The sequence below is a fragment of the Dendronephthya gigantea genome, unplaced genomic scaffold, assembly GCF_004324835.1.
Source record: "Dendronephthya gigantea isolate DGI-Jeju-01 unplaced genomic scaffold, DenGig_1.0 000038F, whole genome shotgun sequence".
In the NCBI taxonomy this organism is placed as follows: domain Eukaryota; kingdom Metazoa; phylum Cnidaria; class Anthozoa; order Malacalcyonacea; family Nephtheidae; genus Dendronephthya; species Dendronephthya gigantea.
The window spans coordinates 479896-502144 of NW_021163048.1; the positions used below are offsets into that span (position 1 = coordinate 479896).

Below are 22249 nucleotides of genomic sequence, written 5' to 3' on the forward strand. Positions count from 1 at the left end.
ATAAAAAATCTCTTAAAACTAAAACTAAAAGAGTCGTAGATAAACTACGGTTTACATTTAAAGTCCAACCCATTTCTACTCGAGACTACTCTTTGCAATTTTGCGAGACAAAGTCAGATTTCAGAATTACGATCCCCTCTAACTGCCTAACGGCAGATTTCCCAGTTGGTGAAAAACGTCGGCCGAAAAGTTTGCCCATGGACGCAAGGCACCTGAATTGGTTGTAAATCGAATATACTCGAAAGTCGGGCTATTTTTGCTAAAATCATTCTGCTGAAATTTTTCCTGCACTCGTTCATCCCATCCTCCCCACATTTTTATCCCCGTTTTGCCCCCTCCCACCTCTTGAACTGAATCATCTGCTACTGGTTGAGTATCAAGGCATACTTTATCTGGGGTACGACGGGGGTACCGTAATACCGTCGGCTGCGCGGTTGATTGCATGGCTACGCATCGCATGATCGAACATGAAGTGTATCGAACATCGAACTAAAAGCGTGTAAAATATTCTGAAAGTTCTTGATGCTTTAGGAAATACGGATTCAAAATGTTAACAAAGCGTTTGTAAGCGGACTGTACCCTACCTTTAAAATACCTGCTTAATGATGCTTATGCTGACCAGAATAAGAAAATAATACGAAATCGCATATATTTGCTACATTTGCTACAAATCGCAAACCATATGGCAAACAACGGCAAACACATACAGCACAGCTCGATTTCGATTTCACTGAAATTTGCGACGTCAGTACCGGTACCTATGAAACCTAAGAACATGAAGAAAGCATAGCATGGCAGCATGCACTATGAACCGGATATGGGTAGTTTATGACAGGTGCAACGCTTGTACAAGGGTAAACAGTCGGCCCGAGTCATACCGAGTCGAGGAACCAGCATTTAAAGGATACAAATCCGAATATCAGATACAATCGGGGGGAACCAGTTAACAGTATTCAATAACACAATGAAAAATATCGCAATGAAATTATTAGTAATATGGCTTCCAAAGTGAACGGTAAGAATAGAAAATGGTGAATTTATATTGGAAAAAATATATATATAAAATTACGACACAAAAGAAGCCCAATTGAAGAAATTATTGCAGAAATGAATGATTTGTTGTGAATGATTTGCGAATGTAAATTTAGTAATTGAATACTTAGTATGGTGATATTAAAATTCGATAAACTTGATTTCGTGGTTTTTAAACATTCACGTAAGTATTACAAGCCGTGTCTTTGAATGAAAGTGGGAAATACCAGGGTACGAACACGACGTGTTGCCGTTCTACACGTTTAAGTTCTCTACTATATCTTTCTTGTGGAAGATAATGATGGCTTGAATTTGATTTTAATCTTTAAAACCTAAATTAACAAACATTTTACATTATAAGCTGCAATTTAGAAAACTTAATTATTACTGGATTAGATTTTCGTTATCCGGAACAGAATTTCTTAGTAATCATTACTATAGTGACTATAGTGTTCTATTACGGTTGAGAGCTTCCTAGAATTAGAGGGAAAGAGATTCTCGAAAAGCTGCATATAAAAATATTCTACATCACCTGAGCTTTGAATTACAAAAAAATAGACTTTTCGAAAGGTGGCAACACTATTTTTTTTTACATTTACTGATTATTATTTTACAACCAAACATGCCCAATAATACAGCTATACTGATTTCCTTATCACACAAAATGGGATCAAGAAATATGTTATATATTCGACAATATCCAGAACAGCGTGATATTAATTATGATACTAATTATGCTTACCAAAAATTCTTAACCTATCTTCCAGACATTAATATTATTGAGCAGAATGGAATTGTGCATATTGGTGATAACATAACATACATCAATCGGAGCTGCCTTTGTAATTCAGGTGAGGTAAATTATAATTTTTGTACCTTAAATGAAACTCACCACATCCTAATTTTTGCAAGGTATCATACTATCATATTAGTGAGCTAGTGTCATTGTTTGCAGTATCATACATTTGTAGGTTTTTTTTATTTTGTAACATTTGTAGTTTTTTTTTATTTTGTACTTGTGACACTGTATGCTGAGGACGTGCAAAGTATATGAATGGGCCTACTGACATACTCCAAAACACTCACTACCATTGATTTTACATCTAGGTAACCACCACCATGATTATAACAACCCAGTCCAAGAAACATTATCTTTCAATGCTACACCTGGAAGAATATCAATAGAACCTGTTCGACCAAATTTTCCACTCAATGACAATGACCATAACTCTCATAGGGATACTGTTTCTGATTTTGACTCCGGAGTTTGTGTTTGCGCAGTTCACCGGCAAGACAATCACATTTCACTTGAGAGAAGCTTATCAAGATGTGTAACTAATTTGATCCAAGATAATAACAGTGAATGTACACATTTTGAAGTGCAATTCAAAGTCAAAATTACATGCAAAAAATGTATGGAAAGAAATCTGGTAGCAACATACAACTACACATCAGAAGAATATGAGTGTACTCTTACTAGTTCTATGGATGACTTCGATGAAAATAAACCTCTTCGACTAAATAGGGTATCCTGTCAACCTCAATCAGAGACACCATTTCAGGCATTTTTGGCTAAATCACAAAACATTATAAAAGAGGAGGGGAATTTTATTCGTATCATCACTAAAATTTATGAAAATGGTAGGAAGGTGAGAATCAAGCTTCGTTTTGATGTCCGAAGCAGTGTGAAAAGACGCGCTAAAAGTTTCTCAGATTTAGATACTTTGAAACAGGTGCAAGTGTCAAAAAATATCTCTAAAAAATCAAATAGTTTTACGAATATACATGAAAAGTGTTTTTCCAAGTCCTGTACATCTCTTGTTGGTAATGCACATTCCAGAATCACTATTCTTGATGGCGAAGCAAACGTTGAAGATTCGGCGAATTCTGAAGAAATTCTACACAAGATTGACAAGAATATTTGTGAACTTGGTGATGACGTGACCGATGGGGCGGATAAAGCACTGAATGGTTTTCCGGACCGTGAATATTTTTCCAGCGGAAAATTTGGACATTTGTACAAAGGTAAAATTGGATCGTGTGAACAGACCTTTATAATTTTACCTCTTTTAGTGCATTGGTCGAATAACCCTCTTTTTTGAGGATGGGTAGCGTTTTCCTTCGTATAGAAAATAAACCGCTGAACACGTACCATCGCTCCCCACTATGTGAAAGTTACTGTGTGAATCGACCACTAGTCAATTACTTAACTGTTTTCTATCTGTGCTATCTGAAAGTGTTCTTCACTGCATAGTTTGTAGGGAGGGAAGACACCAGTTGATTAAGGTTGTGCCGAAAACAGAACCAGGAAACGAAACATTTATAGAGGTTTGTTTCGTTATATGCTCAACTATATGATAAGAAGCTTTTCTCTTCACCGAGACGAGGGGTGCGTTAATTTTTTGCTGTTGGTTAATATATAATGCCATAATAGATATTTTCTTTTTTTTTTGTAGGAAGCAAAGCAGTTTTGTAAGTGCAAGCACCCGTTTATTCGCCCTACTGTCGGTATTATTGAAGGCAATGAAAAGTAGGTATTTTGTGTTAAAATATTGGGAAACATGCATATAATGGTTCGTGACTTCGTCCAATACAAATTTGTCTTTTAAATCAGATCATTAGTATTTTACTGGTTTCTGGATGGTCAGTCTCTATTCGAAGCAATAGAAGCGAATGTCATTAGAAATTACCTTACCTATTTCCGGATACTATACGGCATAGTAAAAGGACTGGCATATTTGAAAGGCATGGGGTAAGTATAATTATTTTAATAATCACGACGTTGTGTCCGACCCTCATTTGTTACCTCGCGAGCTACTAACTTACTTATATGTACATAAAAACTGTTGGTCTTATCTGATGAGATTTGTTTTAATTTTTTGTCTGCTAGAATTACTTGCAAGTTTCTGACTCCAGAGAAAGTATTGCTGGACAGTTCCTTCAACCCTCGTATTTCTGGTGTTGGCCTGTCATATTTTAAAAGTCCTGAAGATACACAAACCCAAACCAACCATGCTCACGGCTTTCATAGATCTTTATCCTATCTTGATGTTAACTTGAGAAGTAGAAAAACTATTCATCCGAAGAATGTGCTGTGGAGCGTTGGCATATGTAAGTGTATTCGCTTTTAAAGGCGAATTATGTCGCTTTTATAAGCGACATTATATTATCAAGAAAGGCAGCAAAATAATTTATTATACCGGGTCGGGTAACTACACACATGCACCCTTCCACAATTGTATATTGCAATGTTCAGTATTTATATAAATTTCCTCTGTAGGTATTTGGGATATGCTTTTGGGAAAGATATGTCAGAAGGCTGGACAGGAAGATATCTTGTCTGAACATAAAATACTTACTTATCTGGAGACACCTTGCGACTCACAAACAATTAAATCTGCTTGTTTCAGTGATAAACTACGAAAAATTGTTTATGGAGCGGTAAGCAATGGGTATTATGGGTTGTATATGTAACATCTGTAAACGATCAAGTGGAATACATGGATTCATTCAGGACACCTTACTAAATATTTGCTTTTGGCAAATGGCCTCGGCCCTCGTTTTTATGCACGTTTGTCAGTTTTAAAGCATATGAAGTTTATATTGAATAAACGGTATAAGGTCTAATATAAATATAAGGTCTAATTGTCTGTTATTTTTATTATTTACGTACACGTCAACAGGGTTGGCCTCGTAACAAAGAGATTACCAAATCGCTTGTAGTTTTAGCAGTAAGATGTATGATGTTGGATCTCGAAGAAAGAATGAGTCTAGAAGATCTTTCTAATAAATTGGAGGTGAGATTTAAAAAAAAAGTGATTGCTCCATTTTGCGATTTGGTCCGCCACATTGATTGAGTAATTCTATTTGTAGATCGAATCATGTGAACTCCGAAAGAATGAAAAAATGTCTTTGTATGAAAACGTGGACAATCTGTGCCTTTACTGCATAAACAATGCAAAAGGTAAACCTTTTTTATACCTGAGTATACGTAGCTAAAACCATAATATGCTATTTGTACAACTTATGATCTGTAATGTATAAACGGAATAAGGTTTCCCTCATAAAATTCGTTCGTTTTTCAAGGTAATCTTTCATTGACATGTGGTTGTGCAACAGCATGTTATGATTGTCTTCGTAATACTGGGGCGTTGGAATGTCCGGAGCATGGAATCCATCATTCAAAAATTGGTTAGTTATATATTCTTATAATTCAATGTATGAGGTGGAGGGGGAGAAATGCTTATATTTAATATAAGTGGTACAGGGGGAGAACGGTCCAGGTGGGAGTTCAGTAACCAAATCTTTACTTTACTATAGAGTGTACTCTTGAGTGGTAAAGATTTGTTTCTCATCTCCCTTGTATATAGGCTTCAATGATTAGGCCATAAGCAGTTTAGGCTCCCTTTCTTCCTTACAAAGTGCTCTTGAAATCATTTCTATTCAATCAAGTGACAAGAATAGCGGACGGCAGCATGCGTATAGGATATAATATGTGTGTGAACAAAGACTCCTACTGTGTGGTTCTACTGCCCCACCCAATGATGTGAATGTTCTGTTATTAAATTTTTGCAGGTCATCCCCTCGCATATGGTCTTATCATACAGGGAGAATTCACCGAAAATAAGCGTATCACAGAGAATGATTCTGTGGCTATGGAACTTCTTTTCAACGACAAGGAAATTTTTGCCTTTAAGAATGGGTAAGAGAAACGCAATTTATATAATAAGGGCCGATTTACATGGAGCGAGATATCCTGGCTAGGCGAGGTGAAAACTGCATGTAATGAAAGACTAATCAGGTTAAGCCTTTGATGTGATACTTTTTACCTCGCCTATAGCAGGGGTACCCGTTCCATGTAAACAGGCCCTAAATAACTGCTAGAGGACTGATAGCAATAGCTCTCTGGTGGTGAAGCACTCCACAACAGTAATTGTAGCATGCTGCATGCCATTCAACACAGTCGCTATTTTGGCTTTATTATTCAGTACATATATGCATTATCCAATCGTAAAATATAATTAAAATTTTAAACTTAATGCTATCTCTTGACCTGCATAGAAATATGAGACGTTTAAATATGAAAAGTCAAAGTGAAGCCTTTGAAGAATTAGGAAGAATTAAAAAGAAGATTTTGGAGGACAAGAAGAAAAAAGAGAACGAAAAGTACCCGACAACATTGTTGCTTCACCTCACAGGTCATTGTAATGAATCTGGTAGCTTGATCCTGCAAAATGGTGATAAACCAAACGATAAGAAAATCTTTAAGAAAAAAATCCTTTGTGAGTTCATTCGCGATGTAAATCCTAAGAATCTAGTCGTATTCGCTAATGGTCATTATTCGGAAAAGTTGGTAAAAAGTCTTTCAGAAAGCCAAAAATGTAATTTTTTTACAAACAACAGCAAATTCTTTGGCGTGTTTTCACATGCAGGCAATTTGTGTGGAATGTCGCACGAAGATATCAGTGTTGACAACAGTATTTTTGTAAGCTTCATATTAGATATCCTTAAAAAAGATGCAGTTTCCTCCGGTTCAAATGGAGCGATAAAAGACAAAAGACATCTAACAGCATCAGAGTTCACTGCAGAGATCAGTGAACGAATGAAGACGAGATTTAACAGATGTTTGAAGCCAATTGACAAGGACGGCCGTGATATTCCAATTGCATACATTTGAATAGTTGTGCATGGTGATTACAGTACAGCACGAACGTAAACTGTGTAAATTTGTAAAAAGAAATCCTATTCATTAGCTCTGTTATTATATAGTAATTGTTTGATGGTGGGTGATCCCAATAACTCATATATAGAAGCATTTTTCAGCTAGAAACGCAGTGGAGATGTTCATTCAGGACGCAATACTTTGATATAATTAATTTAATATTTTTATATGCTGTAAAATGTTCACAATTGTTATATTTAAATCTTTATAACATAGATGGTTTTCATGAAGTATGTTGTAAGCCAGCCATATTGTTGTAATTTTTAAAGAATATAAAAATGGATGAAAACATTGGATGAAATCATTTTGCGTAAACGTGCATGCATTCGTGAATTTAATTGACCGCGGCGAGTTTCTTTCATAAGTGGTAAGTACGGTTACGCAAGTAAATGAAAAAAAAACAATCACCAACATTGCTTTCCTCGAGAAGGGCCTATACAAAGGCCCTCCGGTAAAAAGTGCAAAGGCAGTAGTAGTAGACGCAATGGCATGACCAACCGAGGTCGACCAATCACAAAAGGCAACCCAGGGTTAACGCATATGCCAGAAACCTACTTTTTAAGACGGAACTGCGTAGAACTCTTCTTGTTTAAACAAACTTATTTGTTTGTGCTATCAAGCGGTATCGATAACAAGTAATCGGTAATCGCTCCCACCACTAGGATATACAGAACATTTTCGACCATAGAAAGTTCTACATAACACCATGCAGACGCATGGAGAGATGATATTCACTTTCGTAAACCTTTGACAGAATTGGCCCGATTGGGTGCAAAATAAGCACACGTGGTCTAAATTCTAATTTGTACAGTGTATAATGTTGTTCTTTACAGGTAAGAAATTCTAAAATTATTCATTAAATCATCAAGACGTATAGGAGATGAGGGGTAATGGTCAGTACTTCCTATAGAATATATGGCCAGTGTTTTCCAATAGAATAAGACCTCTTTCCGATGGAACACTCCGAGTAAATAGACTTTACCTTTTACAACTAACACAATGTCATTATGTCAATGACAATGGCCTCGTTTTTGTGTCAAACACTAATGCTTTGTGTTTAGTAAGGTTGGAAATTACGTTGAGCCCAGAAAAATTGGGCCTAAGATTCTGAAGAAACAATTTCGTCCAGGAAAAAAGGAAAAGATCTTTATCTGTCTCCTAAATAAACGAATATTAAAACGAGGACATTGGGTCTGATTGTGAGTTATACTTCTAATGTTTCTTTTGTACAATATCGGTTTGAGATACCATATTTCTAAATAAAAATATTGTCTTTTTTTACACATGCAGTGGGAAAATCCATTGGTTGATCCTAGTAGAAATCGTTGAGCGATGCAAATAGTAAAATTCGTTCACTGAGTAATTTCTTAATTTTTTGTCTGGCCAACAACAGCAAGTGCGAATCGAAGCACCTTCTCAATTTATTTGATTCTGTTCGACACTTTAACAATTCTATACATGTTATTCCTCAAGTAAATGATGTCGAGAAATCATCAAACTGAAATGAAAAAAAGTATTGAGTAATTGCGAAGAACCAGAAATTTGGATCAATTCAAAGGCTACGTTTACGCGGGGTCGGACTGAAATATTACCTTGTTTTTTTCGTCATCTTTTTTTTCATCACTCGAAGATGAATTGGCATTAAAAGGTGAACTAAACGATGCTTGAGCATCGAATGCTGGTGTCATGGCGAACGGATCATGACCTGAAAACGGATCAAAATCATCACTGCCTGGTTGAACACCTCGATTGAAAGATGTCGGTGAAGTAAACGGATCGCCTGCGATAGGTGTTTGAAATGGATCCGACCCTGCAAAGGGATCTTTGAATGGATCACTATGATCAAACCCAGATGCCTTGGGGGTTACCACAGTTTCAACGGGAGAGGTACTCTCGATATTATCAAAATCAAAAGTGTCAAAGTTAGCTTGAAACACCGGTGATCCAGCGTCGTCGAATGATTTCCCATCATTCTCTGGTAAGCTCGAAAATGCTTCCGTACTCGTTTCTTGCATGGTATCCACAAACAGGTTTTCAACCAAACCGTTTTCTTCCAGGTCTAGTCGCGGCGGAAGTTCTGGCGGTTTACGTGAGATTGTTTCAGCAACCGATTGTGCGTTCATAGAAGGCCTTGGTGGAAGAGCTGGTGGAATTTTAGGAGCAGTTATGGTATCAATAGGTTCCACAGAAATAATAGGTCGTGGTGGTAATGGTGGTGGTGAGAACTCATTTGGTGATTGCGCTCTATTATTATGCTGGGCAGCAGTCTTCAACGTAACATACACATCATTTGATGAAAAATCGAAAGCGTTTTCTTCGCTAACGTTTACGTCCATACCATCACCAGTTTGTTCAACTTCATTTTGGTCTTCCAGATGTTCACTGTCTGTAATGAAAGAATTGTCTGCCTCTTGAACAGTTTCAGTTGTGTTTTCATTTGGCAGCGTCGTTAGGTTTTCATTTTCCTCGAGTGTTTCAACAACTTCCTTCTCTTTATCTTCCAGTTCTACATTTGCGTCGCCGCCTGATTTTTCAAGATCGACCTGATTCGTCGTCGGAATGCTATCTAGTTTCTCCTTTTCATCTTCTCCTTTATCAGAGTTTTCATTCTCAAACTGTCCCTCCATTTTAGCCTCAAAAATCTCTTCAAATAAATCATCTTCTCTATTACTGCTTTGATCATTTTCACTGTTTGATTCGTTAGAAACGTCTTCTATCTTAAACTCGAAATCGTTTGTATTGCTGATATCACTAAAATCCGCAGTAAAAGGATTATCAATTTCAGCAAAAGGATCAGCTTTTGTATCAATTTTCGTGGCACATTTAGGAGAGAATGGATCATCCTCGGTGAATGCGTTAAATGCTGATTGATCAAATTCACTTGTACCAGCGGTACTTGCAAACGGATCCTCATTGGGAAATGCGTCTGCAGGAGCATCAAATGTGAACGTGTCTTTCTCATTTTGTTTGGAAGTTTCAAAATCTTCATTCTCAGTCTCAAAGTTCACCTCAAATGACGCTTGGGTGGCAAATATATTTCTATCAGTGGTAGTGGAAGTTTCAGCCTTAACGCTTTCCTCACCGTCAGTTTGCTTTTCGATTTTAAATTCGCTTTCAAACGATGTAAGGTCACTTGCGCCTGTATTGACAAGAGACACCTCTTGAGCATCTTTCTCACCAGATTCAAGCTCTACTTTTGCCGAATTAAAATTCTCATCCTCCGTTTTCGAGGTATCTATGGTGAAATCATTGGGTTGTGCTTGTGAAGAGGGAAACTCTTCCTCGTCATCGCTCGCAGTCTTAATTTCAAAGTTTGTTTCGAATTCGGTCTTGACTTCAGTATTCACAGAAATATCACCAGCAGCATTAATGGCAAGTTGGTTCAACGTCGACATCGGTATTTCGTCAGAAACAGGTTTGTTAAATTTCTCCGAATCGTTAGAAGATTCAGAAGCTCGATGAAAAGCCTGAGAACTTGTAAACCCATTTTCAAATGGGGGAAACTCAGCATGAAATGCGTTTTGATTTGGGATTTCCTCGGTGGTAACTGACATGGTCGGATCAAAGACAGCTTCAAAACTAGAATCATTTGTTGTAGGTGTAAACGGCTTGTCTCCAGAAGCCTGAGAATTTCCTTCCATACTTAAGGATAATGCAATAGCAGTGGCGATGTCTTCCTTTTCTCTTTCACTTATCTCCTCATCCCGACGTGGAACCTGGTATGAGATATATTCTCGGTAAAGTATTCAGGGCATAACTTAGAATCGATTGTACACTTTGTGAATTAGAGATTATTATTTGATTTTCCAATGGAATATGTGACATAGGAGAGAATATACCTGATATTTATTACTTCCAGTGCCACTTGATGCCAAAGCAGGTTGATCGGATGGAATCTAAAGCAGTATTAAATAATGCAATTTCTGACGTCAATACATTACATGATCGTCTTACAGTGATGAACGCTCAACGTAATTTCGTAAGTAAATTCATTAGGTATAAACAGTTTTTGAGGAAGAGCTATATACCCAGGGATTAATCCAGGGCAGTTTGTAGGGGGGGGGGGGTGCAGTTTGTAGGGGGGGGTGCAGTTTGTAGGGGGGGAGGGGGTAGGGTTGTAGGTCAGCTGACAGCTATGGGGTGTGGTAGGTACAAGTACCAGATGTAGCAGACAGATATTAGAATGTTCAGTATTTTTGTTTAAAAATTTCTAAAAATTAGATTGTCAGAACTCAGATTAGATTCGAAACTCTCAAATTCACTAAAATAATTAAAATTAGGCCTTCTATTATTTTCCAAAAAACTTACAGTGAAGTCTGACGATGCAGGTCCTGAAGGGGTGGACTTGAGAAAAGTCGGTTCCTAGAAGAAAATAGTTCTCAGATGATTGAGATATGGTGAATTAGAATAGTTTGAACTAAAGGAATTAAAACAAAACAGAATATGGCAGTACCGCATATAAATGTTCATCTGGTGAATACTGCTGTTGATCCCCACCAATTTTGTTCGACATTTCTTCAAAGCATTTAGGAAAAAATATTTTAATAAATTTGCAGGAGGTAGAATTTACAGTCGATAAATTTCCATGTTTAAAAAAACATGGAAACTATTTAGAAACATGCATCTACATGCACAATTTGAACGTTTTGCAAGCCTTTTACAATCTTGGTGACCATGGTCTATAGGGCTGTACATCCCTAAAAATCTGCCATGCATTTGGTTATGTTATTGTTAAATATCAAAAATGGCAAAGTTTGGGTAGTTTAATTTTGGTGGTTTAATACATTATGCAATAAATTGTATATATATACAACTTTTATCCTGGCATATGTGTAAGTATCAACAAGGACACAAATATAGGACAAATATTAACATGAACAAAATGAGTGTGATCTTGTCAGGAGGCACTCTAAACGTGGCACTTACCAAGTAACATTTTATTTTGCAATGGTTCCAGAGGTTGATGTTGTCTTTTGTGTGAACTATCTTTACCCTGAATTTTTTTGTTCTCCTGCATCTTATACACAACTTGAAAGAGCTCATAGAGTTGAACAGTTATCACATCAGCCTATTGCGATATAATTAAATTTTGTAGAAATTTAAGTCTAACAAGACAGTTTTCTATACACCAGAAAAATTTTTTGATGGAGAAGACTTTTCACTTAATATTACTTTCACTTAATTTTCACTTAATTTACTATAATAGTTATAGTAAATATTTATGCATTCTAATTGGGTTACTGAGAATGTAAACACATTTCCAGATTGGTCTTAAACAAAATCATTCTAAAGTGTTTTCTACTACGATTTTTAGAATATGCTACTTACAGACTTATCGGATTTAATTGCATACAGGTAATATTTCCTGGCCTCATTTGCTGCAGTTCGAGGTGGACTGTAGATATATCCAAATACATGACGGTCTTCAGGGTCATGAGATATAAATGATATCTTGTGGATTGGGTGCTCATGTTCAATTGTCTAAACCAAAATTCAGTTTAATTGCTACAGCAGTGTTTAACTGTATATATGCTAGTGGTAACAACTGATAATTCTGAGTGTGAGGTCTGTACTGTTAAATATCAGACCAAGGCTTTTTAGTATGGACTGAGCAACAAAGGAGTAAGGTTCATGCAAAAAAGCTCGGTCTGATATTTCACAGTACAGATTGAACAAGCAAGGTCAATAATCTGTTTATTATATGGCTGAATTGCAAGAGACATCCGGGATACTGGTCTAGATACAGAATATACGGACCATGGTCGGATATGGGTTTTTACGGACCACTTGCTAACCAACCAGAACAAAGAATCTTGATAAGCGATATAAATGATATAATATAATTAAAATTATTATGCCAGTATAAATATTTGCAGTGATGTTGCTGTTTTTTCAGTATATATAAAGAGTAGAGATGGGAAAGTGCAAAAATCATGCAGTTAAAATGTCACCATGCACCACCTTTTGATGATCAGTATAAAGAATATACTAGTACCACAAAGATAATTTTACCTGTGTTTTTTCGTTGTACAGTCTTACTCCTTGCAGAGTTATATTAAATGTTATCTTAAGCTTATGCTCATTTGCACCTTTTTTCAACTGCTTGGCATGTTGCTGCAATAAAAAATAATCTGCAGTCATAAAACAATTATGTACACTTGTCAAAAGTACAGTAGTATGTACAGACAGTACAGTAGTTCAAACGTACAGTAGTACAAACATACAGTAGTAGGTACAGTCAAATTACAAAAATGCAAACACGATTATTTGTTGAATTTTTAAATCATGAGGAAAACAAATGCTAGAGTTACATTTAGTATATAGAGCACAAACAATGCAATATGGAATTTATTCTAAGGGGTTACAAATGATATTGAACAACTGAGCGTAGCGAACAGGTGGGATATCACTCTTACTTTTATTACCTTAAACTAATCACAACTGGAAGATTTAAAAAATCTTATTTAAACCTATTACCTGATTGGTGGTCAAACATTGAAACACAATAATTTAAGATGTGTAATTATCATGAATAATTGCACATGTGTTATTATTGCTTTTCACAATGGGGGATTCACAAATAAAACACTGCATATTATGCAATAAATTTAATACACATGTAATAGCAAAGTAAATGATGCACTTTACAAGTAACACTGGATATTATACCATACAACTTGCACAAACCTTGAGCTTTTGAATAGCTTGAATAGATGAATGATCACCTCTTGGGCCAGGCACTTCAACAAAGCCGAATAACTAAATGAAGTGTAAGAATAATGAAAGTTATTTTTCATTATATTACTGTGTTATGGCTATTACAGAAATTTTAATTGATATAGTGTGATTTTTTACTTTAGAATGCATATCAGCCGGGTATATTCAATAAGTATATATTATAAAGTATATATTTAACTAACGTGTCCCCAGTAGGTAGGGGGGGAGGCAAAAGAAAAGCCACCCAGCATCAAAGTGTTCACACCAGTGGTTCACACTAATTGTTTACTGGCTGCCAAGGTAAAGAACATAATAAGGGCAAGTAAACAGCAGACAGTCATCTATAAACTTGTATATTACATACACTGAGCAATATTGCTAGGACCTAGAATGAGAAATATCACTTTTCTTTCCTCTAAGTACTTTCACTGTTTCAAATACTGTCTAATTCCTAAGTGGTGGTGACAGAAACCAATTCCATACTCTCATTATTCAAATAAACAGGTATAATTTACTTACTTTAGCCTTGTAACTCAGCCCTGGTCCCTCAAATTTAGCATGATTCAGTACAACGTCTTTACCTTAACAAAAATGTTAATAGCAATTGATTTTTCTAAATAACATTAAGTGCTTTTATTGCTCATGAATATCAAGAGCACAAACTGCATATGTTTTTTATGGCGAAAAATTATGTTTTAACTAAAATATTTGAAATTCCAAGCAGTGATCATAAGCAAACTTTATACACAAAAATACGAAAAGCATAGCTATGCTCACCTTTTCCTTTAGGCGCCTTTCCTTTTGGATTCTTGTCCTTTTCCTCCTTCTTATTTCCTTTTAATTTAGTTTTTGTTTTAGCCGCAGCTGCATTGCTCTCCATTATGAGCCAACTAATTTAATAACACGTCTTTTACATTACATTTACGACCAAGTATTCAGCTAGCTTTCCTTTAAGGTTTACTATACCATTTTACGAGGAAGGAAATACGAAACAGGACTATCCATGTCCCCAAAAGCCCGTCTATTTACCTAAAAAGACACTTTCAAAATCCCCAATTCAAGTGTATCTACTATAGAGGTTGGTAATGTTGGTTGTTTGAGTGCTTTGCCAATTCGCTAATACGGTGGTATTTGTAGCAATAGTGAGTGTTGAGGGTTCTTTTCGACTCGGGGTTGGGGACACTTATGGTCAATAATGAATATGCAAACCGATTTAGATATTGTAATTTATTGTACATGTTATCATGGTATGCTTTGTGAATATATGCGGCTTGTGGATGTATATCATGCTATCTAAATAATATTGAAAACGTACATTTAAGATAAAATCCACTCATAGAATGAAACTGTTATTAAAAATGAAAGTACTGTAAAAAAAGAGATATTCAATATCAAATTGGAATCAGATGGGAATATGTTGGTATTGTTGTACATCGAGGGTATTCGGGGGTGAGTTAGTATAGGAGTAAGTAAGGATAGAAAATTCGAAGTGGAATATTAGAAAAAAAGATGGAGCCGAGCGGGAAAGTGTCAGTTGTTCAACTTCGGAACTTAGTCCGGAGTTATATCGATAAACATTTGTATAAAACAGCTTTATTTTGGGCTGAGAAGGCAATGTCTTTATCGAATGATGAACTTCAGGATGTTTACTGGTTTGCCCAGGCTTTGTTTTACACAAAGCAATATGAAAGAGCTGTCCATGCCCTGATAAGCCGTGGCCTTCATGAGAATAATTTGGCGTGTCGTTATCTAGTTGGCAAGTGTTATGCGGAATGTAAGAAGTGGCAAGAAGCTCTAGATGTACTGGAAATGGAACAGAAATACTTAAAAACTAATTTATCATCAGAACTTTGGGCTGGAACTGCAAGCAAGAAACTTGAAGCCGCCGTCAATCTCTTAAGGGGGCTAGTGTACGATGCAATGGACAATGGTCCAATGGCGTGTGATTGTTACAAAGAGGCTTTGAGAAATGATGTTCATTGTTATGAAGCATTTGATCAGCTGACATCACACCATATGTTGTCTCCAAATGAAGAATTAGAATTTTACAAATCATTGCCTTTTGAGGAACAGTGTCTTCCTGAAGAGATCCCCTTAATGAAATATCTTTATGAAATGAAATTGCAGGACAGTGAAAAGTCAGTGAAGTTGCCTACACCATGTGAATCTGTGAGCAGCAGTTTAGATGTTGCTGTATGTATGGCAGAAAAGCAATTCTCAAAATGTGATTTTCAGCTGTGCTATAAAATGAGCAGCCAAATAATGCAAAAGGATCCTCTTCACAGTGCATGTTTACCATTGCATATCTCATGTATGGTAGAATTAAAGAAACCTAATGAGCTATTCTTCCTTGCTCACAAGTTGGTCGATAATTATCCAGATCAAGCAGTATCATGGTATGCAGTTGGCTCTTACTATTTTCTCATATCAAAGTATGAAGCTGCACGTCGATTCTTATGTAAAGCGACAACCATTGACCGCAATTTTGGTCATGCATGGATTGGATTTGGTCATGCTTTTGCCATAGAAGGTGAACATGACCAAGCGATGGCTGCCTACTTTACAGCATCAAGATTGATGCCAGGTGCATACCAGCCTTTGTTGTATGTTGGTATTGAGTACAATAAAACCAACAACCCAAAGTTGGCTGAAAGGTTCTTCAACCAAGCATTGGCCATTGCACCAGATGATCCAACCATCAAGCATGAACTTGGCCAGATTGCCTTTCAGAATGGCAATTATGTCAAGGCTGAGAAATGTTTTAAAGAAGCTCTAGAGAAAGTGCAAAGTTTGAGTGCAGGTATCATCCTTGCCACATGGGAGCCATTGGTGAATAATCTTGGTCATGTAATTAGAAAGCAAGGAAGATATGAAGAAGCACTTGAGTATCATCAGCAAGCTTTAGTTCTGGTGCCTCAAAATTCAGACACCCTTTCAGCTATAGGCTTTATATATAGTCTACTTGGCAATTATGAGCAAGCAATAAGTTATTTTCATAAGGCATTAAGTCTGAGAAAAGATGACACATTTAGTGTTCAAATGTTGGGTCAAACATTAGAACAGTTCTCTCTGGCAATTCTCCCTGATGAACCAGAAGAACAAGTGCCTTTAAGTAGCAATGTTGTTAATGAAAATGTTAGAGGACAAAGCATGATTGACACTAGTATTGAAGATGTAAGCATGGAAACATAAAATTTGGTTACTTAATTCTGGATAAACACTTGGTGATGAAGTATTGATGATTTGTGTTGTAAAAATTAAAATATTTTTATGACTAAATAGACAGGCCAAGTAAATATTGTACAAAATCTAATTGAAAATATTTGCGGTGTTACCAATTTTCTTTGAATTATTAGATTGTTAACTTAATGAGAGCTCATATTGCAAAATGACCAACAATGGAAACAAAGAATTATTATTCGGCCTATGTTTAAATTTAATATGCATGACACACTATTTGTCACCACAACTAAACAATGAAATATAGTAATAGTAGAATAATTATTATCAGGGTTGTAATTATTACTCTGGGTCTGAAAAGATTTCTTCACTACTGACATAGCTGTTCAATAAATTTAAAGTAATTATACTTTATGTCATACTCCATATCATACCAAAAGTTGATTGCAATGGTAGCTTGTGTTTGTTGGACATGATGGAACCACAATGATGGGAGGTAAAGAACATCTCCTTCTTGTATTGTACAAGTGACTGCTTTTGCTTTAGCAAACTCAGGATAAGTTTTGTAGTCCGGGTTTAGTGGATCTACTGGTATCCATGGAATTGCATCACTTTTTTCAGAGATTATCTCAAACTTGTTAGATTTGTTTTCATTATAACGAGCTACCTTGAAGTTTTGATGGGGTATATAAGGCATATCTGTCGGAGGGTATAGTTTAAATGTTTTTTGGCCTGATATAACACAATAAAGATTCTCATAATGATCTTTATGAAGTGATGTTATTGCCCTATGATCTCCCATCCAGAAGTTAACAGCATCTGGTTCTTTACCAAAGGCTTCTGTTGCCCATTTAATGTCTGTCTCAGCATCACCAATAATTGCAGAAAATTCTTCAATGAAGTTCCCATTTTGTTTCTGAATATAAAAAATCCCAGATTTCCCCAAGTGAGGAAATTCCATTATGTCTAAAAAATCGGAAAAAAGCAATCTTCTCTCTTCAGGTAAGATGAACTTATTCTCATACACGGCATCTGCCAGGCCATTAGGTGTGACAGCTACACTTACTTCTTTGCCCCCAAGTTCTTCCCTGAGGTAAGGTAAGGACCACTTCTTTAGAGCAGCCCAATGATTGATAGAATTCTTGAAAATCACAGGGATGTTTGGGCACACCCAGTTACGATGAAATTCCAGTGGTGTGGGCGCGCCTTCAAATTCGAATATTTTCTCAGGTAAATACAGTTCTCTGGCCTCACTCGTCAGGCTTATAAACGCCTTCGAAAGACGGTCATCCCTATTACATAGCGTTAACCCCTCACTATAGATCGCAGCCATATCCTGGATATTTTGGATTTGCGAGACAGTCATTGTCTCACTGAGCGCTATAGAGTATAGACAATGACCGTATAAGCCAAAAACCCATACGGCAAAAGATGATTTTGCAAAAAAATTAAATCAACAAGTCAACGACGTCCGGCCACAAGACAGGCTTCTCTACATTCAAAGTATGATATTTTGTCACCAAAAACCTCAAGGCCACCATTTTGAAAACATTTTCAATGGCGAAATAAAATTGAATTAATGACGATTGAACGAAGATGATACAATTTTACACTGATTCAACGAGACGAAAGAGTTATATTACATAGAAATAAAAAATGGGATATTGAGCAAGTTACAGAATGCCTAATGAAGCTCTTAATCCATTGCTTAACGCCCGAGATCGGCTGTTTCGCGTACTTTTTTTCAAGATATCCCTTCTTTATGCAAGAACTCTGTCCCCATCTGTAAGGACATTGATAGAATTCGGCATTTTAACCAAGGTACCATATTAGTAATACATGTTAAATCGTTTTCTTTATGAAACTGATGACTCCTTTGTGTGACAGCTTTGTTGATCAATATTATTTATAAAATAAATGTTTTGTTTTTATATTGGGAAAGTTGGGCAATTTTTATTAGTATCTGTTTATGTAGTCTCACACCACAGTTGCTCACACAAATGGCCTTTGGACATGCTCCCTACTCATGATCTTGATGGTTGAGTTCACCAAGATCATAGGTAGGCAGGATGAAAAGTTCTGTGACTGAATGCAATGCACTCATGTTTTGATCACAGGTGATGATCATAGGGTTGCATAGTAATTTCCCCATATCAAATAGAATAAAAAATTATATACAAACATAATGAAGATATCCTAGGCCTGTTGTGTGATCACAGAATTAACCAATTAGTATTGTGAGATTTTCAATAAACTATAATTTAACTATATGCTAAATGCAGCTTAGTACAGTTGATATATTTGTTTCTAGGCAATTGTGTTATTTTCTATACTTGTCTATATCCATGCAAACTTCACAAGCCTACCGATGAGATGTTTGGACAATGTACAGAAGACATGGCCTAGAAATGGTATTCTTCGAGTGCGAATGTCTCAAAATTCCTCAATTTATGTAACAAATGGAAATACTGCACACAATGGTATCAATATCAATGAAAGCAATGTTTCAATAAATGAAACAGATTCCACTGCTTTGCCACTAGATCAGGATATGTCAACTGATTTCACAAACCAATCGAATCTTGATCTTTTTTACTCAATTCCTGAGGATAAGCCATCATTAAGTTTTAAACCAATGAGAGAAACACTTCTCCACTCATATGATACAATTCTTGATGGTAAGTATGTGCAAAAAAATTAGACTTTTGAAATACTATTACGCACAAATTTTACAAGCTAAGTGGGCAAATTAAATGCTGGTTAATGGCTGTTCTCAAATACAAAGGTAATTAAGAATGATCAATGCGATTTAATAGCAAATTGCATTGGTCAGAAACAATAGCATTTAAATTCAACATGAGGCAATTCAGCCTTTGCAGTTGGCTGAGGGACTTTGAGCATTAGGTCTCTAACTATTTTGTATTTTTAGAATCCAATGAAGATGAGTATGTCATGGAATATTCTTTGGAATTTGGGTTTCTTAGACTTTCTCAAACTGCCAGGTTACGATTAAAGATTCCAGTTATGGTAGTTGAGTTAGGTAATCCTCAGAAAAGTTGTCTGTATGCACTACATACTGTGCAGTAATAATTGTCACTTTTTTTAATTAATTTGATATAGATCCCACTAAAGAAAAATGTTTTGGTGATGCGTTTAGTCGGTTTTTGTTGAAGGAATTTCTTGGATACGATGATGTACTTATGTCAAGTATTAAAAGAATTGCAGAATTTGAAGACAATAGAGGTTCATTACAGTAAAACTATCATACATGATATTGTTTTATAATAATTTTTAAATTTGCCAAGCTAAATGCCTTGCTAGCCATGTTAATTGCCTTAGGGAGCAATTTTCCTCTGACACAGGGCTTTATAAGCTTGGATTTCATAGGTCACTGACATTTGGCAACAGCTATTATCCATTGATGATCACTGGATGATAATAAACTGTGCTTTGTTATTTTGATTAATTTTCTTCATCAACAAATAAATAGCTGACTGCTGGTGATTAATGAGAGCCAGTCCATGAATGGGGAAGGGACCCTTCATCAAAATATGATTTTCCCCCACCTCAAACTTCTCATGCAATATTCACATCCACCTGAGTACAAAAATGAAATGATTTACCATTTTAGGCTATTTGAGAAATTTAGTGACTGGTGAACACTATCGTTTTGTCAGTTCATGGATGGCAAGAAGTTCATATGTTGTTGCTTTTATTCTAATGTTTACTTTCGTAAGTTCTAGAAATCAATTCTATCCTGAATTGTGTAAACTTGATCAGGAAAAAATTGTATTGGTAGATGCTGTCAGCTGTATATTTTATTTTCATTCTTGATTGTCTTATAGACGATTTCAATCTCAATGCTGCTTCGATACTGTCACCATCAAATCTTTGTTTTCATTGGTAATAACACACAGATATTCTCACCAACTAACGACTAATAACTTCATCAGAGAAACCAAGAATAACACAGTTGTTAGGCTAAAAAAGTCCAAACACCAAAATTGTGTTAGACAAAACACTCAGATGAAGTTCAGCTGCTCTAGTGTGCCTCAATTCAAATGTGCCTTTTGGCACACTCTTCCCCCTTTCCTGCTTGCCTTCGCATCTCTCGGTGACACTGACTTGTAATTTACTTGCAATATTCTTTTGTTGTAGTTAATATTCTTCAAATGATGGATTTGAATGGAATAATCGCTTTCCCTGTTGCACCCTTATTTACAGTCATCCTTTCCTTAGTGGGTAAGAGCTTTGGTCTGTTGATATGAAACGGCCAGTGAAATGAGATTGAATGAAGCGTTTGTTTTGTCTTCTTTAGGAATGGAGGCTATTATGTCGGAATTTTTCAATGATGCAACGACAAGTTTTTATGTCATTCTAATTGTATGGGTGGCTGATCAATTCGAGGCGATATGTTGCCAAACAGCGATAAGTAAAAGATTTTGGCTAAGGTATGTCACCGTATGTGCTGCTAGACTATCCAAAGACTAAGTGACTGCGCGTTCAAAGAAGCATTAGGCCTTTACACTCCAAAAAATCTTTCCACCCGAAAAAATCTTTCTACCAACCCCTTTTCAAATGCTGTTTGTCCCAGTTTTCAAACGTCGCACATCGACTCACCAAGTAATGAAGTTGTTCTCGGCGCCTATATATAGGTTCTTGTAAGACAATCGATGATCCTCCTACTGTATGTGTGAACTAATAAAATCATGTTCAAATATTTTTTAAGATTCTTCTATCTCTATCACTTCGCCTTCTATGCCTACCACTATCGATTCAATGGTCAATACAGTGGTCTGGCGTTAGTTACGTCATGGTTGTTTATTCAAGTGAGTAAAAATTATCGTGAGGCGATTTTAAACTCTACTGGAATAACTAATTTAATGCAGTTAAAACTTTCCTATTGGTGCAGAATGTGTACATATGTATGTGCTATAGCTGTAATTTGTAGCTAGCCAGGTAACAACATATATTTATATACTTAGCTTACGTATATACTGCTATAAGATTATATAGCACTATAATAATCAAATCTTATATTTAGCACTATTATAGTTCTGTGCCTGTGGCGGTATATATATATAAAACCGGGTATTTTTTCGTTATTTTTAAAGTTGTTTTTGACTTGCAACAACCTCGAGATTTAATAGCAACAATACCCCGTAGTCAGTCCTGGGTTCAAGTCTACATGTTTCATTGTGAGTCACTTATTTTTTTTCAGCATTCGATGGTTTTCTTCTTCCATCATTACGAACTACCAGCCATATTAATGCAAGGAGCTCATATTGTTGGCGGCGATCAAATCAACGAGGAACAACTAGAACTGGAGATACTTAACCCAACAGTTAATAATCCCAATGAACCAGTACTTAATAATACCTACACCGGTGATAATGAGATCAATGTTGGCATGAATAATGATGATGGAAATAACTTGGCTGAAAATGGCAACGGAAGTAATGATCCTTCCTTGCGCCAACGCGTGCATGATCGAAGGCAAAATGACGGTGAAATGATGAACGCTTCTCAACCTAATCCGACTAGTTTAGAACAAGATAGAACTTCTTGAACTTGCATTATAATTAATGATATTTAACA

General features: G+C 36.1%; 5 protein-coding genes across 6 annotated transcripts; 3 read left to right on the forward strand and 2 right to left on the reverse strand.

The window, feature by feature from the left end:
* The first annotated feature begins 882 nt into the window (after nt 1-882).
* On the forward strand, nt 883-7053 carry LOC114526299. The gene is made up of 13 exons (XM_028547863.1): nt 883-1015; nt 1800-1883; nt 2140-3057; nt 3287-3360; nt 3489-3562; nt 3647-3784; nt 3923-4143; nt 4313-4473; nt 4716-4829; nt 4906-4996; nt 5119-5223; nt 5608-5734; nt 6094-7053. Exons 1-13 carry the CDS (start codon nt 997-999, stop codon nt 6707-6709), a joined length of 2742 nt encoding a protein of 913 aa, XP_028403664.1. The 5' UTR covers nt 883-996; the 3' UTR covers nt 6710-7053.
* A 434-nt stretch (nt 7054-7487) lies between these two features.
* On the reverse strand, nt 7488-14572 carry LOC114526298. The gene is made up of 11 exons (XM_028547861.1): nt 14249-14572; nt 13991-14052; nt 13442-13513; nt 12767-12868; nt 12083-12235; nt 11681-11822; nt 11208-11269; nt 11063-11116; nt 10594-10650; nt 8347-10470; nt 7488-8252 (listed from the first exon to the last, which is right to left on the reverse strand). The coding sequence occupies exons 1-11, from the start codon at nt 14349-14351 to the stop codon at nt 8223-8225; spliced, it is 2961 nt and encodes a 986-aa protein (XP_028403662.1). The 5' UTR covers nt 14352-14572; the 3' UTR covers nt 7488-8222.
* A 389-nt stretch (nt 14573-14961) lies between these two features.
* LOC114526465 (cell division cycle protein 16 homolog) lies at nt 14962-16899 on the forward strand. Its single transcript, XM_028548073.1, has one exon. The coding sequence runs from the start codon at nt 14981-14983 to the stop codon at nt 16661-16663; it is 1683 nt and encodes a 560-aa protein (XP_028403874.1). The 5' UTR covers nt 14962-14980; the 3' UTR covers nt 16664-16899.
* A 105-nt stretch (nt 16900-17004) lies between these two features.
* Nucleotides 17005-18130, reverse strand: LOC114526469 (bifunctional peptidase and (3S)-lysyl hydroxylase JMJD7-like). 2 transcript variants are annotated; one of them, XM_028548078.1, is made up of 2 exons: nt 17718-18130; nt 17005-17567 (listed from the first exon to the last, which is right to left on the reverse strand). In XM_028548078.1, the coding sequence occupies exons 1-2, from the start codon at nt 18015-18017 to the stop codon at nt 17022-17024; spliced, it is 846 nt and encodes a 281-aa protein (XP_028403879.1). In that variant the 5' UTR covers nt 18018-18130; the 3' UTR covers nt 17005-17021. The 2 variants fall into 2 exon arrangements, with proteins under 2 accessions (XP_028403879.1, XP_028403878.1); XM_028548077.1 differs by having other exon boundaries at nt 17005-18130.
* Nucleotides 18131-18187: 57 nt separating this feature from the next.
* LOC114526466 (membralin-like) lies at nt 18188-22237 on the forward strand. The gene is made up of 10 exons (XM_028548074.1): nt 18188-18472; nt 18963-19329; nt 19581-19691; nt 19772-19894; nt 20283-20383; nt 20497-20554; nt 20810-20893; nt 20970-21102; nt 21381-21480; nt 21873-22237. The coding sequence occupies exons 1-10, from the start codon at nt 18332-18334 to the stop codon at nt 22218-22220; spliced, it is 1566 nt and encodes a 521-aa protein (XP_028403875.1). The 5' UTR covers nt 18188-18331; the 3' UTR covers nt 22221-22237.
* Nucleotides 22238-22249: the final 12 nt, after the last annotated feature.